The sequence below is a fragment of the Caretta caretta genome, chromosome 10 (genome assembly GCF_965140235.1).
Source record: "Caretta caretta isolate rCarCar2 chromosome 10, rCarCar1.hap1, whole genome shotgun sequence".
Lineage (NCBI taxonomy): Eukaryota > Metazoa > Chordata > Testudines > Cheloniidae > Caretta > Caretta caretta.
The window spans coordinates 41959284-41977725 of NC_134215.1; the positions used below are offsets into that span (position 1 = coordinate 41959284).

At 44.6% G+C, this 18442-nt stretch overlaps 1 protein-coding gene across 1 annotated transcript in view; it reads left to right on the forward strand.

The window, feature by feature from the left end:
- HCN4 (hyperpolarization activated cyclic nucleotide gated potassium channel 4) overlaps window positions 1-18442 on the forward strand; it is a 158076-nt gene that overhangs the window by 34277 nt on the left and 105357 nt on the right. Inside the window, exon 2 of the mRNA XM_048866144.2 lies at window positions 8513-8936. Coding sequence (XP_048722101.2) covers window positions 8513-8936 — 424 coding nt within the window. The remainder of the gene's footprint in view (window positions 1-8512; window positions 8937-18442) is intronic.

Consider the following 18442-nt stretch of genomic DNA (forward strand, 5'->3'; position numbering starts at 1 on the left):
CTGGCACTGGCTGTTGTCAGAGACAGAACACTGGGCTTAGATGGACCATTGGTCTGACCCAATATGGCTATTCTTCTTGATTTCAGTGGATGTTAGGAGCCTAAATATCTTGTAAGGATCTGGACCTTAGCCTCTATTGCAGGTCTGGCACAGCACCATTGCTCACATTCCATCCGCTTGCATACATTTTAACCTGTAGTGGAGATGGAGTTTGGTGTAGTCCAGGTTCTATGGAGAATTGGAACATGCACAATTGATGGGAAGCAGCCAGCACTGATGAGTATGGCCAGGGTGTTAGTCTGGTAAACTGTTATAGGAAGCAGACTTTGCAGTATGCTGTCACGTGATGCACACCTTATTATCGGTACTCTTCAGTGGTTATTTATGGATGGCAGAGTATACATCTTATTTGCATAGCTTAGTACGGAGTTAATTAAAGTAATTTATCTCATTCTTTTAACAGGTCCCCTAATTATTTTCCATTATGTAGCATTCAGCTTTTCTGGGTTTTTTAGTCATTTAACACAAGCATTCTCTTTGTGGGTGTTTATTTCAGAGAGCATGCATAGCACATTTGAATAGATCACTATGAGTAAATGAACTTATTTAGCAGGTGAATTCCTACATTGGGTATTTGCCTAACTGTCCTTTAATACATTTAGTAGCAGTGACTCACCACATCTCTTCTATTATCTCTGTGAATAATGCAAAGTTATGACCATCCAACAGAAATACACCAACTCCTGGTTGGAAAAAATAATACTCAAAATAGAGGAAAGTGTCTGTCTATCGCTCCTTCCTTGTGTCTCTCGCTCCTCATTCTACCCAGTGAGTAGCTGCTTTCTGAAATGAACCTTTCCTCCAACCCCCCCAAACCCTACCATCCCCACTCCAGTCATGCTGACATCTGCTAATGCACTTTACAAACAATGATTTTTATTTCTAGCCTGACTAGCAGTCCAGGGAATTAAACTGTGACCTGTTTCCTGTCAAGAAAGTTGCTGGTGAGTGTAGTAATATATCATTCAACTTGCATCCTCCAGGAGAGGGGAGCTGCTCCTTTGTCGGGGCGGGGGGGGGGGGAGAATGCTTAAAGGAAACATTCCCATGTAAAGAGTGACCATATAAAGAGGGGAATTCTTTTTTCTGAATCAGCTCTTAACCAGCACCCAAGATTGGTCTTGTTGGAGATGGTGGGATGTAGTCATTAAATACACCATTGCACTCTTTGTAAAAGTAGGAAGGTTAGCCATGGTATCTCATTTAAATTCCACTCCTGGTGATATTCCGGCTTTGCTTTTGCTTCATTTCTGTGCATTGGCAGAAAGCTACTTGGTTCAACCCAGAGCTGGCTGCATTGCAATGAAGGCTGAAAATGGACCAAATGCTTTGTTAATTTAGAGTTAATGTTAGAATCATAGAAATGTAGGACTGGAAGGGTCCTCGAGAGGTCATCCAGTCCATCCCCCGCATGATGAAGCGGGGTCATCCCTGACAGGTGTTTGTCCAAACCCTTCTTAAAAACCTCCAGTGATGGGGATTCCACAACCGCCCTTGGAAGCCTATTCCAGAGCTAAACTACCCTTATAGTTAGAAAGTTTTTCCTAATATCTAACCTAAATCTCCCTTGCTGCAGATTAAGCTCATTACGTTTTTGTCCTACCATCAGCGCACATGGAGAACAATTGATCCCTGTTTTCTTTAACATATTAGAAGACTGTTATCAGGTCCACACTCCATCTTCTTTTCTCAACACTAAACATGCCCAGTGTTTTTAATCTTCCCTCATAGGTCAGGTTTTCTAAACCTTTTAGTTTTTGTTGCTGTCCTCTGACTCTCTCCACATCTTTTTTAAAGTCTGGCATCCAGAATTGTACCCAGTACTCCAGCAGCAGTCTCATCAGTACTGAGCAGAGCAGAGCAGGACAATTACCTCCCATGTCTTACATACGACAGTCCTGTTAATACATCCCAGAATGATATTTGCCTTGTTTGCAACAGCTTCAGATTGGCTCATATTCAATTTGTGATCCAGAAAAAGCCTCAGATCCTTTTCAGCAGCACTACTACCTAGCCAGTTATTCCCCATTTTGTATTTGTGCTTTTGATTTTTCATTTCTAAGTGCAAACTACTTTGCACTTGTCTTTATTGAATTTCATCTTGTTGATTTTAGACCAATTCTCCAATTTGTCATGGTCGTATTGAATTCTAATCCTGTTCTCCTAAGTGCTTGCAACCCTCCCAGCTTGGTGCCACCTGCATATTTTATAAGAATACTCTCTGCTGCATTATCTAAGGAAAGGTCCCCAAAGGGATTTAGACATTGCAACACCAAGCTTTGTGGTGCCTAACTTTTAGAGGCCTAGAAAATCACAGGTTCAACACTGAGATCTGCAACGCTGGGTTAGGTACCTAGACTCCCTATCCATTGCATAGGGAGAGATCAGCGCCTTGGAATGCAATCCACAAAAGCCAACACATTAGCCCCCACCTAAGCTAGCCAATGGGAGATGATGACAAGAACAAAGGGTGTGTAAGCCACACACCTTTCATGGAGATAGGCACCTAAGTCCAGGCTGCAGGGAGGCGTCTTTCTCCCCCTCTGCCAGGTGAGGCGGGGGCTGTACCTGGGTCTCCCACATCCCAGGTAAGTACTCTAACCACTGAGCTAAGAGATGTTAGGTGGGCACCACCTCCTTCTCTGGCCAGACTCTGAATTGGACCCAGTCTGCTAGGTAGTCTCTGAGCATGTCTGCTGGAGTGGGCCCTGCACACAACTTAGGTGGCTGAACGCCTTTCTTCCCCTGGCTTGTGAATCGCTCTGGGGCTCAGGCAGAAGAGAGGAGTCCAGACACAGGAGAGAGGCAGCTGTTCACATGCCCAGAAACAGGAGCGTGGGGACCCAGGGAACTTTTACTCTGAAAAGCTCAGTTGCGGAGAGAGTTTAGGCAGCTACAGAGTTTACAGGAGTTTTCTAAATCACAGTGGAGCCAAAACTGGGACGTAGGCACATAACACCTGACTTAGGTGCCTGCGTCTGGAGTTTAGGTGGAATAGTAACTTCATGGATTCCACCATGGCTCATTAATGAGAACGTTGAATAGTGCGAGACCCAGGACAGACCCCTGAGGGTATGTCTACACTGCAACCAGACACCCTCAGTTCCTGTGCCAGCAGATTCGGGCTCAGACTAAGGTGCTGTTTAATTGTTGTGTAGACATTTGAGCTCAGGCTGCAGCCTGTGCTCTGGGACTCTCCCACCTTGCAGGGTCCTAGCACCCAGGCTCCAACCAAGCCCAAATGTCTATACAGTAGTTAAATAGCTCGTTAGCCCAAGCCCCATGTGCCGGAGTCAGCTGGCACAGGCCAGCTGCAGGTTTTTAATTGCAGCAAAGACATACCCTGAGAGACTCCACAAGATGCATCCTCCCTGTCTGACAGTGAACCATTGATGATTACTGTCTGAGTGTGGTTTTTCAACCAGTTGTGCACCTACCTCATAGTAATTTTATCTAGACCACATTTTCCTAGTTTGCTTATGTTATGTGGGACTGTGTCAAAAGCCTGACTAAAATCAAGATATAGCATGTCTACTACCCCCCGCCTCCCACCCCCCCCCACCCTCCCTGACGTCCACGAGGCCAATAACCCTGTCAAAGAAGGAAATTAGGTTGGTTTGGCATGATTTGTTCTCGACAAAACCATGCTGGTTATTACTCAGCACCCTATTATCCTCTGGGTGCTTACAAACTGATTGTTTGATAATTTGTTCCAGGACCTTTCCAGGAACTGAAGTTAGGCTGACTAGTCTGTAATTCCTCAAGTCCTCCTTTTCTCCCTTCTTTAAAAAACAGCACTATGTTTGCCCTTCTGCAATCCTCCTGGACCTCACCTGTGCTCTGAGTTCTCAAAGATAATCTGAGATTGCTTCAGTGGTTCCTTACGTACCCTCAGGTGAATTTCATCAGGCCCTGCCAACTTGAATACATCTAACTTATCATAATATTCTTTAACTTGTTCTTTCCCTATTCTGGCTTGCATTCCTTCCTGTTTGTTGTTGCTTAAGTATATTTTTCTTATGAAACTGTGGACACTTAAAAAATCCAGGAGAACATAAGTTAAGGTAGCATTCGTGCCCAACACAATACCAGTCTCCAAACATTAGACTGATACCGTCCATGATATTGATCCAGACCAACACACTGATACCCCTCTGACACACAATCATTTTCTGTTCCATAATAATATCCCCTCTTAATGCACACAGCCAAAAACTGAAAATCCCACTGCAGCGTGCACTCTGAACTTTGTCCTTCCAACACTACAATATTTAATTTAATGTCAGTTATTGTAAAAAATCAGTCCTAGCACGTCCACACAGCATGTACTTGGTATTGAACAGAAAGCTGATTTGACTCGCTGGTCAAAAATCACAAACGAACATCTGCTAGGTATTTACACTGTGACTTTTAAAAAATCAGATCAGCTATGCAATACCCACTGCCATTCAGAAATTCACACAAATATGATTGAAATGCACATGCTCATCCTCTTTCATAGGCATATCCATAGAAAGTTGTAACTAAATTACAGATTAGCAGGTCAGAGTTAAGGGTGTGGGCTGCAGTGTGATTTTTTTCAGTTGTAAGGTGTGTGATAGTATTGTATTAAAAGCAAGTATGTTAGAACTGGCTGGTCAGACAGTGTGACTGAGCAGCTCAAAACAAGAGGAAAACCAGCACTAAGTCAGCTAAAATAAATCACATGCATTCCTACTGTTAATTTTCTATGTAAGCTTTTGGAAATGGGAGGGGAGCTGTGGTCAGCAAGACAGGAAATGGGAAGGGAAACATCCTTAAGCCAATCTCTCTGTAAGTTGTAGTCCCCACTATGGAAAAAGTTTGAGATCTAGTAGTCACAGCACAGAACTGCGAGTCGAGTTCTGTTCTCTGCAGTGCCACAGACTTGCTGTGTGACCATTAGACTATTCCTTAACTTCCCCATGTCTCCGGTTCCTCATCTGTAAAACGGAGGTGATAATCCTTACCTACCTTTCAGGGGAGTTATGAGGCTAAATTTGTTACTGTTTGGGAAGTGCTTTGGGATCCTTGGGAGGTGCTGGAGAAATGCAGTGCATTTTTATTAACAATTATTAACAATTGCTTAACAATTTTATTTTATTTTATTAACAATTTATTAACAATTATTAACAATTGCTACGAGCCCTTCCAAACATCACATGCATTTTTATTAATTTCCGTCAATAATTTAGAAAGGGCAAAAAAAGGCTTCTTACTGCAAGTATAAAATGACATTATGATGTTTGACCCCTAGGATGTTGTGATCACTGAGCAACCATTGACACTAAATTAATGATCCTTCACTAAGTGTGTTGCATTTGACCTAGATATAGGTGAGCTGTGGCTTCCTCATTGTTGCATTTATAACTTCTAGGAATTCTGGTTAGCAAGTTCCACTAGGCACCTCTTTTTGCAGTGTGGGAATGGTGTCTAGGCCAAAATCCTGGTACTTTTCAACCTCAGTTATCTTCTTCGTAGAAGCCAAAAGTTGTAATTTGCTCGCCATTTGGGGCACTCATTAGTGAGTAGTCAGTACACTGGATATAGATGCTCATTGTCTCTATTCCATATGTGATGCCTTCTAAATGCCAGGAACAAAAGGAATCGATGGCATTTGTCTTGACTCACTTCTCCAAACCTGGGCTAAAACTCTGCTTTAAGTACCACATGGAAATGAAGGTTATGATTTAATCTCTGCTTGTCTGCCTCACAAAACAACTGTGTGTGTGTATGTGCACGCGTGCGCAAAACTCGAAACTCAGCATTATAATGTCAGCGGCACTGCCGTTGATCAGGTCAAGGCTGACATGTGTTGACAGAGCTAGGAGGGGGTCCTAGGACTGGAGCAGCAGAGACTGCAGTATTCAGGACCACAGGGAGCTGGCAGAGCTGTGTATCTGGATTAATCTACAGTGGACTGGAATACGAGGGAGTGCTACAAATCAGGATTGAAGTATATTGCTCAACCTGTGTGTGGGAAATTTCCTGCTACTCACACTGACTAGTTAGCCAATGCCATCAGTTTCTCACTCTCTGCTGAACCCTAAAATCACCTGCTGATGTTGAGAAAGGCAGGCAGAGAAATCAAAAGATCTCTGCAGAAAGCGACTGTCACCTTTATGTGTATGCAGGGCTGGCTGCTGCTTTAGCTTTCATCTGCTTCCTTTGAAACTTGGGGAGGAATAATGCTCTTCTTCTGTGTGTGCATCTCCCTCTGTATTCCAACGGTTAGATTAAAGATGGCTGAAAGGATTTTTCTCTTGGGAACACATATACCAATTTCTTCCAGACTTGCATGCTGTTGTGTGATTATCTAAATTACTTGAAAAGGAAAGCTGCGTCATCATATCAGGCCCTTAATAAACAAGTTTGCAGCTTGGATTTGTTCAGTACTAGCACGTATTGCGATATGGAATGACGGTGCTCTGAGGCATACAGACTCATCTCGTTGCTTCTAACATCAGCTACTGTGCTTGCATGCTAGATAGGCAGTTGCACTGGGTATGTGGCAGGGCAATGACCATGCATCGAAGAGCAAGATAAAATTATCTGATGGGATTTTCAGAGGCACTCACTGTTGGCCTAACTTTGCGTCCACTTAAGTTCTTTACAATGGGCTTCAATGGGACCAGATTTAGGTCAATGCTGAATACTTCTGAAAATCCCCACTCTGTGTGTTGTGTGTGTCTCTGTCTGTCTGTCTGTTTGTCTGTGTGTATATATATCTTACGTTTGGGGAGTGCAATTTTCATTGATCAATACAGAGAAGTCTTTTGTTAACAAAATAAAGATGAGGGGTCAGATCCCCAGCTTGCACAAATTGATACAGCTCCATTGAACTTGCTAGAGCTATGCTGTTTTATACCAGCTGAGAATCTAGCCAACGATACAGGCGGAAGGAGTAAAATTCTTACCTAGATCTTCATTCTGAACATCCCAAAGTTGGGTGTGGTTGATGCAAACCCATCTTGGCTATGTAGCCAATTTGCCAAGAAACATGTGCTATGTCTGTTTCACAGATCAAATTCTGTGCTTGGTTACATCAATGAAAATCCAGAGCAGCTCCACTGAAGAGTGCCCCTGGTGTAAATAGGAGTGGAATTTATCTCTTGTATTGTAAGCCTTTTGGGACAGTGACCTTGTCTTCCTCTTTGTACTCTCCATGGCAAAGAATATATTGGTTGCTCAGGAAATGAAGAATAAATAAAATATCTTGTGACTGTGTGAGTAAGCAAACAAAGCCGATAGATGAGTTTGTCCTGTGCACTTCGTTCATTTACTTTGACAAGCACATTTTAATTTTAATTGTTTATGCTACTTCTACATGATATACTACAGGGCATTTACTGCTATTTTAAGAAGTAATGCAATCTTGGTGATAATGAGGCCATGTTACATTGATGTCTCCATGAGTTAAGTCTCTGAGGATTGGAGTGAGGCCACTAGGTTACTGTGAGACTCCTCAGCAAAGTCTGAGAACTAGTGAGGTTTTCTGTCTGTCTTACTCTGGATTAGCTTCTGCAGCAGCATCATGTGATCACTTATCTATTCTACTAATACTTGGTAAAACCAGCAAGTGGTTTATAACATCAGGGATTATGCTCAGACACACAGTGCTTTCCAAAAATAAAATGAATGCTGTTCTGAGAGCCCTTCAGATAATATTGATTGACCAATAAAGAAAAGACCAGAGTATCAGAGACTGGTTTGAGGGCACAGAAGTGAAATGTTTCCCTTGGTTACTTTGACAATGAAATACATATCTTCAGGCACGCGACTATGAGCTGTATTGATCATTTCTGCACTGCATGGGCATCCAGGGAGCACTGTCTAAACTCCCCAAATCCAGTTTCCGCACACGCTAGGCACAGTGAGAAATCTAAGCTGAATTCTCAGGCTCCATGTAATGCAGAGTCCTCTTTCTGATCGTGATCAGCACCATCTGCTTCAGAGGCAGGTTCAAGAAACCCGAAGTGGGCAGTTCTGAGAGAGCCTGCTCAAAGCACTACATTCCTTCTGACTCCCAAAGATCAAAGGTTGGCTTATGCCGGAAGTGGGAGGGTTTGTATCCCTTCCATTAGCTTTTTTTTTGTAGTGTTTGTTTATTGTTAGAATGGTGGTTCTTTTTGTAAGCCATATAAATGTCTTGGTCTCTTGGGTTATTGCAAAGCCCTGATCAGGATTTTGGAGTGGACACCCCCATTGCACCCTACACCCCCATCAGGACCCACCATGCCAGCAACCTAATATCCCTCTTTACGTTAAATGCCTAAATACAGTAGTCATCTGGTGTGCCCTAGACGTACCTCTGACAGGCAGGCAGGGCTTGGGGAAGCTAATAAGAGTACAGTTCTATAAAGCGGATGACTTGGTCTCTCTCGCCCTGGGGCACCTCCTTTGGCTGATCTCCTGTCTCTGTCTCGCTTTCTAGGTTCTACTGGGATCTGACCATGCTGCTCCTGATGGTGGGAAACCTGATCATTATCCCTGTGGGCATCACTTTCTTCAAGGACGAGAACACCACCCCATGGATCGTTTTCAATGTGGTCTCAGACACCTTCTTCCTCATCGACCTGGTCCTCAACTTCCGGACCGGCATCGTGGTAGAGGATAACACCGAGATCATCCTTGACCCCCAACGAATTAAGATGAAGTACCTGAAGAGCTGGTTCGTGGTGGATTTTATCTCCTCCATCCCTGTGGACTATATCTTCCTGATTGTGGAGACCCGTATCGACTCGGAGGTTTACAAGACTGCCCGGGCTCTGCGTATCGTACGCTTCACCAAAATCCTCAGCCTTTTGCGCCTGCTAAGGCTCTCCAGGCTCATCCGCTACATCCACCAATGGGAGGAGGTGAGCAGAGGCTGTGTTTCATGTTCACTTGGGTCCTGAGGCCCCTTTCCCCTCACACCAGGAGCGCGGTTCCTCCCACTTCACACCACTGTAAGTGGGAGAAGACTTGGGTTCTAGATGTGGCTCTTGGCAAGTTGTCAGGAGGACCCTCAACCTGGCAAAATTTAGGCACTGTTGCTTTAGACTGTACTGTCTCTTTAAGGGTCATGATGTAACGTTGGATGATGTTGCACTGTTTAAAATGAGAGTAAATTCAGGTCATCCCACTGCATGTCATATGAGATTGTAGAGTACCCGCAAGGAGAAATGGATAGCCAGTCTGCCTGCTGTTGCTTTTCCAGAGCCAGAAAGCACTACCAGGTAAATCACCTAGGGCAGGGGTTCTCACAACAAACTCACAACTCTGAGTGTGGCCACGAAATCGTGCAGGGGGCCGCTCTGACAATCTTTCCTAAAATATTTAATTAACTCTAGGAAAAACAAATAAATATGCACAGATATATATCCAAGTTCCGACCCACCTCTGTCCCTATCTCCAGTGGCCTTTCAGCAAGAGCCCACCCTGGGGAAGGTGGGTTGGGAACTCATCGGCTGCCTGCAGAGTCCCAGGCTCTCCATGCCTTGGCTGGGTGGGAGTGGGGGAGCTGATCAGAGGAGCACCCCAACAACCGAACATTGTAGCTGCTTTCACAGACAACAGTTGCCACAGGCCCCACGCACACTGGCCCCTCGTGTCTCCAGAGGCGCTGCCCAGAATGCAGGGCACTGATCCCTGCTGGTGGAACATGCTGTTGGTAACAGCTATTCAGGAGCAACAGCTGGGTGCTGCAGGCAGGGACCACTGCTTTCTGGGGGGGGAGATGGAGGGTAAGGGGTGGACTGTGACTTAAGCTGTTCGGGAGGTGGTGGAACCTTTACATTGTCTCCCCCCCCACACACACACTATAAATGTATACATTGGGGAGGGGCAATGCCCCCAAATTTCCATCCATACTTTAGAGGCTGTCGTGGCCACAAAAAATCTGCAGGTGTCTGCGTTTGAGAAACGCTGACTTAGGGTAACAGCCTCTCTGCAGGTGCCTGCACAGACATGGACGTGGCCACAGATACATGTTTTCATGAACCTGCAGCACTTGTTTATCCAAGTGACTTAGTTCATTACATGCTTATCTCTTGAGTAAAGAGCTTGGTGATGTATTTATAACCTGCCAGCTTTTCTAAATTCTCAAGCGCCATGTTCAGGGGAAAAAGAAGCCAGACAATCTGTCGGCAAACAGGCATTGCTTGGTGATAAGGAGAAACCTAACAATCCGGCCCCCCGCACCTCCCTGGCCCTGCAAGGAAATTCCAACTTATGGGTGCTGGTACTCTGGTTCCCAGGTTGGTTTGATTGGAGCCCCCTGCCTTGGCTATGGCCTAAGAAATGATCACCTCCCAGTCCCTTGCTCCCTCCACAGGAGCAGGGAAGGAGCACCTGATACTTATACCCATGTCTCAGGAGCATTTCTGTAGTGGAGGAAAGGCTGGTCAAGTGTCATGCATTTTTCTCTTCTCTGTACCCCAGCTAGTCCTGGGTTCCCCAGTTTTGGGAGCACTGATTTTATGCAATTGTGCCATTTCCTGTTATGCTTCCCACAGTGGCATGGCTAAGGAGGGAGTGTCCGCAGTCACTGTGAAATCCCTGGGGTTCATCTGTGTGTCCTTATTAATAATAATTTGTATTAGAGTAGTGCTAAGGGTCCCCAATCAAGATCGGAGCCCCATTATGCTTGGCACTGTGTGGGGAGACAGTGAGGGGCAGTCGCCCCAAATAGCTTGTAAATAGAGAAGACAGATGAAAGTGGGGAAGAAAAGTAGAGGCATGGGCGGAGGGAGTGGCTTTCCCCAGACACCGCAGGTCAGAAGCAGAGCTGGGAACAGAATCCAGGCCTCCTCGTTCCAATCAGAGAGCAGAAACAATACCATATGAATTAAGTGTCCAAACACACAATATGAATTGTGAGTAGATGAAGCAAACGAATCCATAGCCTGAAAATTGTCCGTCCAAAACCGAACATTAATACTGATGAATAAATATGACTGATAAGATCAGTATCCATTCACAAATGACTCAGAATAGGATTAATTCAGGCACAAATATTTGTGATGAGTAGAATCATAGGACTGGAAGGGACCTTAAGAGGTCATCTAGTCCAATCCCCTGCACTCATGGCAGGACTAAGTATTCTCTAGACCATCCCTGAGAAGGTGTTTGTCTAACCTCTTCTTAAAAATCATAAAATCATAGACTTTAAGGTCAGAAGGGACCATTATGATCGTCTAGTCTGATCTCCTGCACAATGCAGACCACAGAATCTCACCCACCCACTCCTGTAACAAACTTCTAACCTATGTCTGAGCTATCGAAGTCCTCAAATCATGGTTTAAAGACTTCAAGGTGCAGAGAATCCTCCAGCAAGTGACCCATGCCCCACACTGCAGAGGAAGGCGAAAACCACCCAGGGCCTCTGCCAATCTGCCCTGGAGGAAAATTCCTTCCCGACCCCAAATATGCCAATCAGCTAAACCCTGAGCATGTGGGCAAGACTCACCAGCCAGACACCCAGGAAAGAATTCTCTGTAGTAACTCAGATCCCACCCCATCTAACATCCCATCACAGGCCATTGGGCATATCTACCACTAATAGTTGATCAATTAATTGCCAAAATTAGGCTATCCCAACATATTGTCCCTTCCATAAACTTATCAAGCTTAGTCTTGAAGCCAGATATGTCTTTTGCCCCCACTGCTTCCCTTGGAAGGCTATTCCACAACTTCACTCTGATGGTTAGAAACCTTCATTTAATTTCAAGTCTAAACTTCCTAACAGCCAGTTTATATCCATTTGTTCTTGTGTCCACATTGGTACTGAGCTTAAATAATTCTCCCCCCTCCATGGTATTTATCCCTCTGTTATATTTATAGAGAGCAATCATACCTCCTCTAAGACTTCTTTTGGTTAGGCTAAACAAGTCAAGCTCTTTGAGTCTTCTTTCATAAGACAGGTTTTCCATTCATCAGATCATCCTAGTAGCCCTTCTATGTACCTGTTCCAGTTTGAATTCATCTTTCTTAAACATGGGACACCAGAACTGCACACAATATTCCAGATGAGGTCTCACCAGTGCCTTGTATAATGGTACTAACAGCTCCTTATCACTACTGGAAATACCTCGCCTAATGCATCCCAAGACCGCATTAGCTTTTTTCACAGCCATATCATGAAAAAAGCGGCTCATAGTCATCCTGTGATCAACCAATGATGGAGATTCCACAACCTCCCTAGGAAATTTATTCCAGTGCTTAACCACTCTGACAGTTAGGAAGTTTTTCTTGATGTCCAACCTAAACCTTCCTTGCTGCAATTTAAGCCCATTTCTTCTTGTCCTTCTTGTCTTAACCTCAGAGCTTAAGCAGAACAATTCTTCTCCCTCCTCCTTGTAACAACCTTTTATGTACCTGAAAACTGTTATCATGTCCCCTCTCAGTCTTCTCTTTTCCACACTAAACAAGCCGAATTTTTTCAGTCTTCCCTCATAAGTCATGTTTTCGAGACTTTTAATAATTTTTGTTGCTCTTCTCTGGACTTTCTCCAATTTGTCCACATCTTTCCTGAAATGTGGTGCCCAGAACTGGACACAACACTCCAGTGGAGCCCTGATTAGTGCAGAGTAGAGTGAAAGAATTACTTCTCGTGTTTTGCTTACAACGCTCCTGCTAATACATCCCAGAATGATGTTTGCTTTTTTTGCAACAGTGTTACACTATTGACTCATATTTAGCTTGTGGTCCACTATGACTCCCAGATCCCTTTCCGCAGTACTCCTTCCTAGGCAGTCATTTCCCACTTTGTATGTGTGCAATTGATTGTTCCTTCCTAAGTGGAGAACTTTGCATTTGTCCTTATTGAATTAAATCCTATTTACTTCAGACCATTTCTCCAGTTTGTCCAGATCATTTTGAATTATAATTCTATCCTCTAAAGCACTTGCAACCCCTCCCAGCTTGGTATCATCTGCAAACTTTATAAGTGTAAACTCTCTATGCCATTATCTAAATCACTGATGAAAATATTGAACAGAACCAGACCCAGAACTGATCCCTGCGGGACCCCACTCGCTATGTCCTTCCAGCATGACTGTGAACCACTGATCACTACTCTCTGGGAATGGTTTTCCAACCAGTTATGCACCCACTTTACAGTTGCTCCATCTAGATTGTATTTCCCTAGTTTGTTTATGAGAAGGTCATGCGAGACAGTATCAAAAGCTTTATTAATGTCAAGATATACTATGTTAACTGCTTCCCCCATCCACAAGGCTTATTACCTGTCAAAGAAAGCTATCCGATTTGTTTGACATGAGTATTCTGACTCTCTCTAACCCAGGAGTTTGTAGTGTTGAAGGAGCATGAATCTGTTCCTTTCTGTGCTATTGTTCTGCTGGTCCAAGAGAATTAAATAATTTGGCTGCTTCTTGTACTGAACTTGTTTAAAACATCAGCAATTAAGAGCTAATCAGGAACCCTCTTCCCCTGCTACTCTCCTATCTCACAGTGGGCAGCGGCCCCTAATTTTGAGTCTGATAACATGACTAATGTGTGGTTTATTGCACCTTTGCTGCCGGCGACACTAAGCCCAGGGGTGGCTACCATTCGCATTACATCTCCAGATGCTCTGGAACACTCTGAAGATCGTGCTCTCCAGCGAGGTGTTATGCTGCAAGTGGAAGGGACAGATGGCGACGTATTGCCACTGGGGACTGCAATGCAGATCCCAGCAGTGCAAGCCCAGCCCTTTCTTTGACACAGGACTGAGCCAAAACAGCTGGTTCTCAGGGATGACCCAATGGTAGGAAGGTTTCTTGGTTTTGGGTGGAGCAGCAAGAGATGTCCTTGTGGGGTGTCACATGCTACAAAGCAGTGAGGTGTTAGGGAGGAGAGTTACTCCTCCTCCTTGGGCAGGGTTAGTCTGTCCTGCTCACTGGAATCACACAGACAGTTCTCGTGTCTCTTACCCTGAAGTGCCTACAGCTGATCTGTCTCAGATGACAAGTTCCCATGCAGTTCTCCTCACTGCACAGGCCAGAAATGTACAGCTATAGCAGGGAGCCATGTGAGACTGGATTGACTGTGGGGGCAGGGTGTGAGGTGGAGGGCCAGCCAACCAGAGAGAGACAGAATGATGTGGGGGGTGGAGGGGAAGTGAGGGTCTGTCTGCGCTGAGGGCTAGCTGATATGGGGAAATGGCTGCATGTGTGTGGGCAAGCTGAGGAGAGGCTAACATGAAGTCACTCTTCCTTGTTAACTAGTGACCCCCATTGTCATCATTCTGTGTCTCTAACTAGCCAGCCCCCTACACACACAGTGGGGGTGTGGAGGGTAGTTAAGGAGAGGGGGAGGAGAGGGTGGGGAACATAGAATCATAGAGGATTAGGGTTGGAAGAGACCTCAGGAGGTCATCTAGTCCAACCCCCTGCTTAAAGCATGACCAACACCAACTAAATCATCCCAGCCAAGGCTTTGTCAAGCTGGGCCTTAAAAACCTCTAAGGATGGAGATTCTACCACCTCCCTAGGTAACCCATTCCAATGCTTCACCACCCTCCTAGTGAAATAGTGTTTCCTAATATCCAATCTAAACCTCCCCCACTGCAACTTGAGACCACTGCTTCTTGTTCTGTCATCTGCCACCACTGAGAACAGCTGAGCTCCATCCTCTTTCGAACTCCCCTTCAGGTAGTTAAAGACTGCTATCAAATCCCCTCTCACTCTTCTCTTCTGCAGACTAAATAAACCCAATTCCCTCAGCCTCGCCTCGTAAGTCATGTGCCCCAGCCCTCTGATCATTTTCGTTGCTCTCCACTGGACTCTCTCCAATTTCTCCACATCCTTTCTTTAGGGGGGGGACCAATATTGGATGCAGTACTCCAGCTGTGACCTCACCAGTGCCGAATAGAGGGGAATAATCACTTCCTCAATCTGCTGACAATGCTCCTACTAATACAGCCCAAGATGCCATTGGCCTTCTTGGCAATGAGGGCACACTGCTGACTCATATCCAGCTTCTCGTCCACTGTAATCCCCAGGTCTTTTTCTGCAGAATTGCTGCTTAGCTAGTTGGTTCCCAGCCTGTAGTGGTGCATGGGATTCTTCCGTCCCAAGTGCAGGACTCTGCACTTGTCCTTGTTGAACCTCATCAGATTTCTTTTGGCCCAATCCTCCAATTTGTCTAGGTCACTCTGTATCCTATCCCTACCCTCCAGCATATCTACCACTCCTCCCAGTTTAGGGTCATCTGCTAACTTGTTGAGGGTGCAGTCCACGCCATCCTCCAGATCATTAATGAAGATCTTGAACAAAACCAGCCCCAGGACCAACCCTTGGGGCACTCCGCTTGATACCGGCTGCCAACTAGACAGCAAGCCATTGATCACTACCCATTGAGCCCGACAATCTAGCCAGCTTTCTATCCACCTTATAGTCCATTCATCCAGCCCAAACTTCTTTAATTTGCTGGCAAGAATCCTGTGGGAGACTGTATCAGAAGCTTTGCTTAAGTCAAGGAATAACATTTCCACTGCTTTCCCTTCATCCACAGAGCCTTTATCTCGTCATAGAAGGCAATTAGGTTCGTCAGGCATGACTTGCCCTTGGTGAATCCATGCTGACTTTTCCTGATCACTTTCCTCTCCTTTAAGTGCTTCCGAATTGATTCCTTGAGGATCTACTCCATGATTTTTCCAGGGACTGAGGTGAGGCTGACTGGCCTGTAGTTCCCCAGATCATCCTCCTTCCCTTTTTAAAAAGATGGGCACTATATTAGCCTTTTTCCAGTCATCTGGGACCTCCCCTGATTGCCATGAGTTTTCAAAGATAATGGCCAATGGCTCTGCAATCACATCCACCAACTCCTTTAGCACTCTCGGATGCAGTGCGTCCAGCCCCATGGACTTGTGCTTGTCCAGCTTTTCTAAATAGTTCTGAACCGCTTCTTTTTCCACAGAGGGCTGGTCACCTCCTCCCCACACTGTGCTGCCCAGTGCAGTAGTCTGGAAGCTGACCTTGTTCGTGAAGACAGAGGCAAAAAAAGCATTGAGTACATTCGCTTTTTCCACATCCTCTGTCACTAGGTTGCCTCCCTCATTCAGTCAGGGGCCCACACTTTCCTTGACTTTCTTCTTGTTGCTAACATACCTGAAGAAACCCTTCATGTTATTCTTAACATCCTTGCTAGCTGCACCTCCAATTGTGATTTGGCCTTCCTGATTTTACTCCTGCATGCCTGAGCAATATTTTTATACTCCTCCTTGGTCATTTGTCCAAGTTTCCACTGGTTGTAAGCTTCTTTTTTGTGTTTAAGATCAGCAAGGATTTCACTGTTAAGCCAAGCTGATTGCCTGCCATATTTACTATTCTTTCTACACATTGCGATGTTTTGTTTCTGCAACCTCTATAAGGATTCTTTAAAATACAGCCAGCTCTCCTGGACTCCTTTCCCCCTCATGTTATTCTCCCAAGGGATCCTGCCCATCAGTTCCCTGAGGGAGTCAAAATCTGCTTTTCTGAAGTCCAGGGTCCGTATTCTGCTGCTTTCCTTTCTTCCCTGTGTCAGGATCCTGAACTCGACCATCTCATGGTCACTGCCTCCCAGGTTTCCATCCACTTTTGCTTCCCCTATGAATTCTTCCCTGTTTGTGAGCAGCAGGTCAAGAAGAGCTCTGCCCGTAGTTGGTTCCTCCAGCACTTGCACCAGGAAATTGTTCCCTACAGTTTCCAAAAACTTCCTGGATTGTCTGTGCACCGCTGTATTGCTCTCCCAGCAGATATCAGAGTGATTGAAGTCCCCCTTGAGAACCAGGGCCTGCAATTTAATAATGTCTGTTAGTTGCCTGAAGAAAGCCTAGTCCACCTCATCCCCCTAGTCCGGTGGTCTATAGCAGACTCCCACCATTACGTCACCCTTGTTGCTCACACTTCTAAACTTAATCCAGAGACTCTCAGGTTTTTCTGCAGTTTCATACTGGAGCTCTGAGCAGTCATACTGCTCTCTTACATACAATGCAACTCCCCCACCTTTTCTGCCCTGCCTGACCTTCCTGAACAATTTATATCCATCCATGACCGTGCTCCAGTCATGTGACTTATCCCACCAAGTCTCTGTTATTCCAATCACATCATAATTCCTTGACTGTGCCAGGACTTCCAGTTCTCCCTGCTTGTTTCCTTGATTTATGTACATGCACCTTCCCTTTCTGTGAACAGACAACCCCGACTTCCACCATGGGCTTATGGCAAAGGCTTTAACAAAAATTCCGCTAATGTTCACTTGAACTAAAATGTAAATTCATTCAGTTCATGATAGTCATTTGTATTTGCTTTCTAAAAGTATTCCTGCAAACAAGAGTCCTGGCAGGGATGACTATGGAAAGAGCCAGTTTTAAATAACTAGGAGAGAATATTCTTGGAAAGCAGATTCGAGCTTGAAACCTTGTGTTAAAATCCTCCGGTCAGGGAACAGAAACAAGACCATGTGCCTCTGATTCCACCAGATGGGACCATTGTGGTCAACCTCTGATCTGTGCATCCAATCAAAACAAGGCCGAGTGGTTCAGATTTTGAATGTTAAATACAATAAAAATCTTTGCTCATACAAAGTTCAAACTGAGAAAGAGGCAAAACTGACTGAATAATAAATCTAATTTGCTGAGCTTTGCCAGTAGCACCTACCCTAACACTCAGTACTAATATGTAGTACCATGTATAGACTTGTCGGTCATTTGAGGTGAAAGCCAATGTTTCCTTAGTGAAATTAAATGTGTATCTGGAGAACAGTGGAATATCCTTCTTGAGAAATCTGTTTTTAAACAGCAAAATGACAGCGCTGGTTAAATTTTTGTTTTGGACAAAAAAAATGGTGCTTTCAATACAATGGACTTTTCTGTGGGACTTTTTTTTTTTTTTTTGGTCAAAAAACCAAAAATTATTTTTGCTTTTGGAAACCAAAAACTGGAAAAATTTCAGGTTTTGGATTTTTCTTTTTTTTTTCAATTGAAAACATGAAAACTTCTGAAGAAAAATTTAAATGACAACTTTAAAAAAAATTATTTTCCCTAGGAACAAAAAACCTTTCCCCTTCAGCGCTACCAAACAGGTTGCTGATCTTGTCCTCTGTTTCTGCTGAGTACTGGTAAGGGGTGTAGGTTTAGCCTGGAGAATATACAGCTCTCAGGGTCTGTAACTTAATTTAATGGGTATCTCAGTTCCAGAAAGACATTGGCACATTTGAGGGACTTCAGAGAAACCCAAAAAACATGATAAAAAGGAGGGATCAGCTTGTGAAGAAAGAATAAGAGTGGAGAGCAGTGGCCAGCAGCAGCACAGAAATAAGGGTGGTTAATGTGAAAAGTGATATTTGTCAATATAACTTTTCACAGCAGATTACTACCCTTACTTCTTCACTGCTGCTG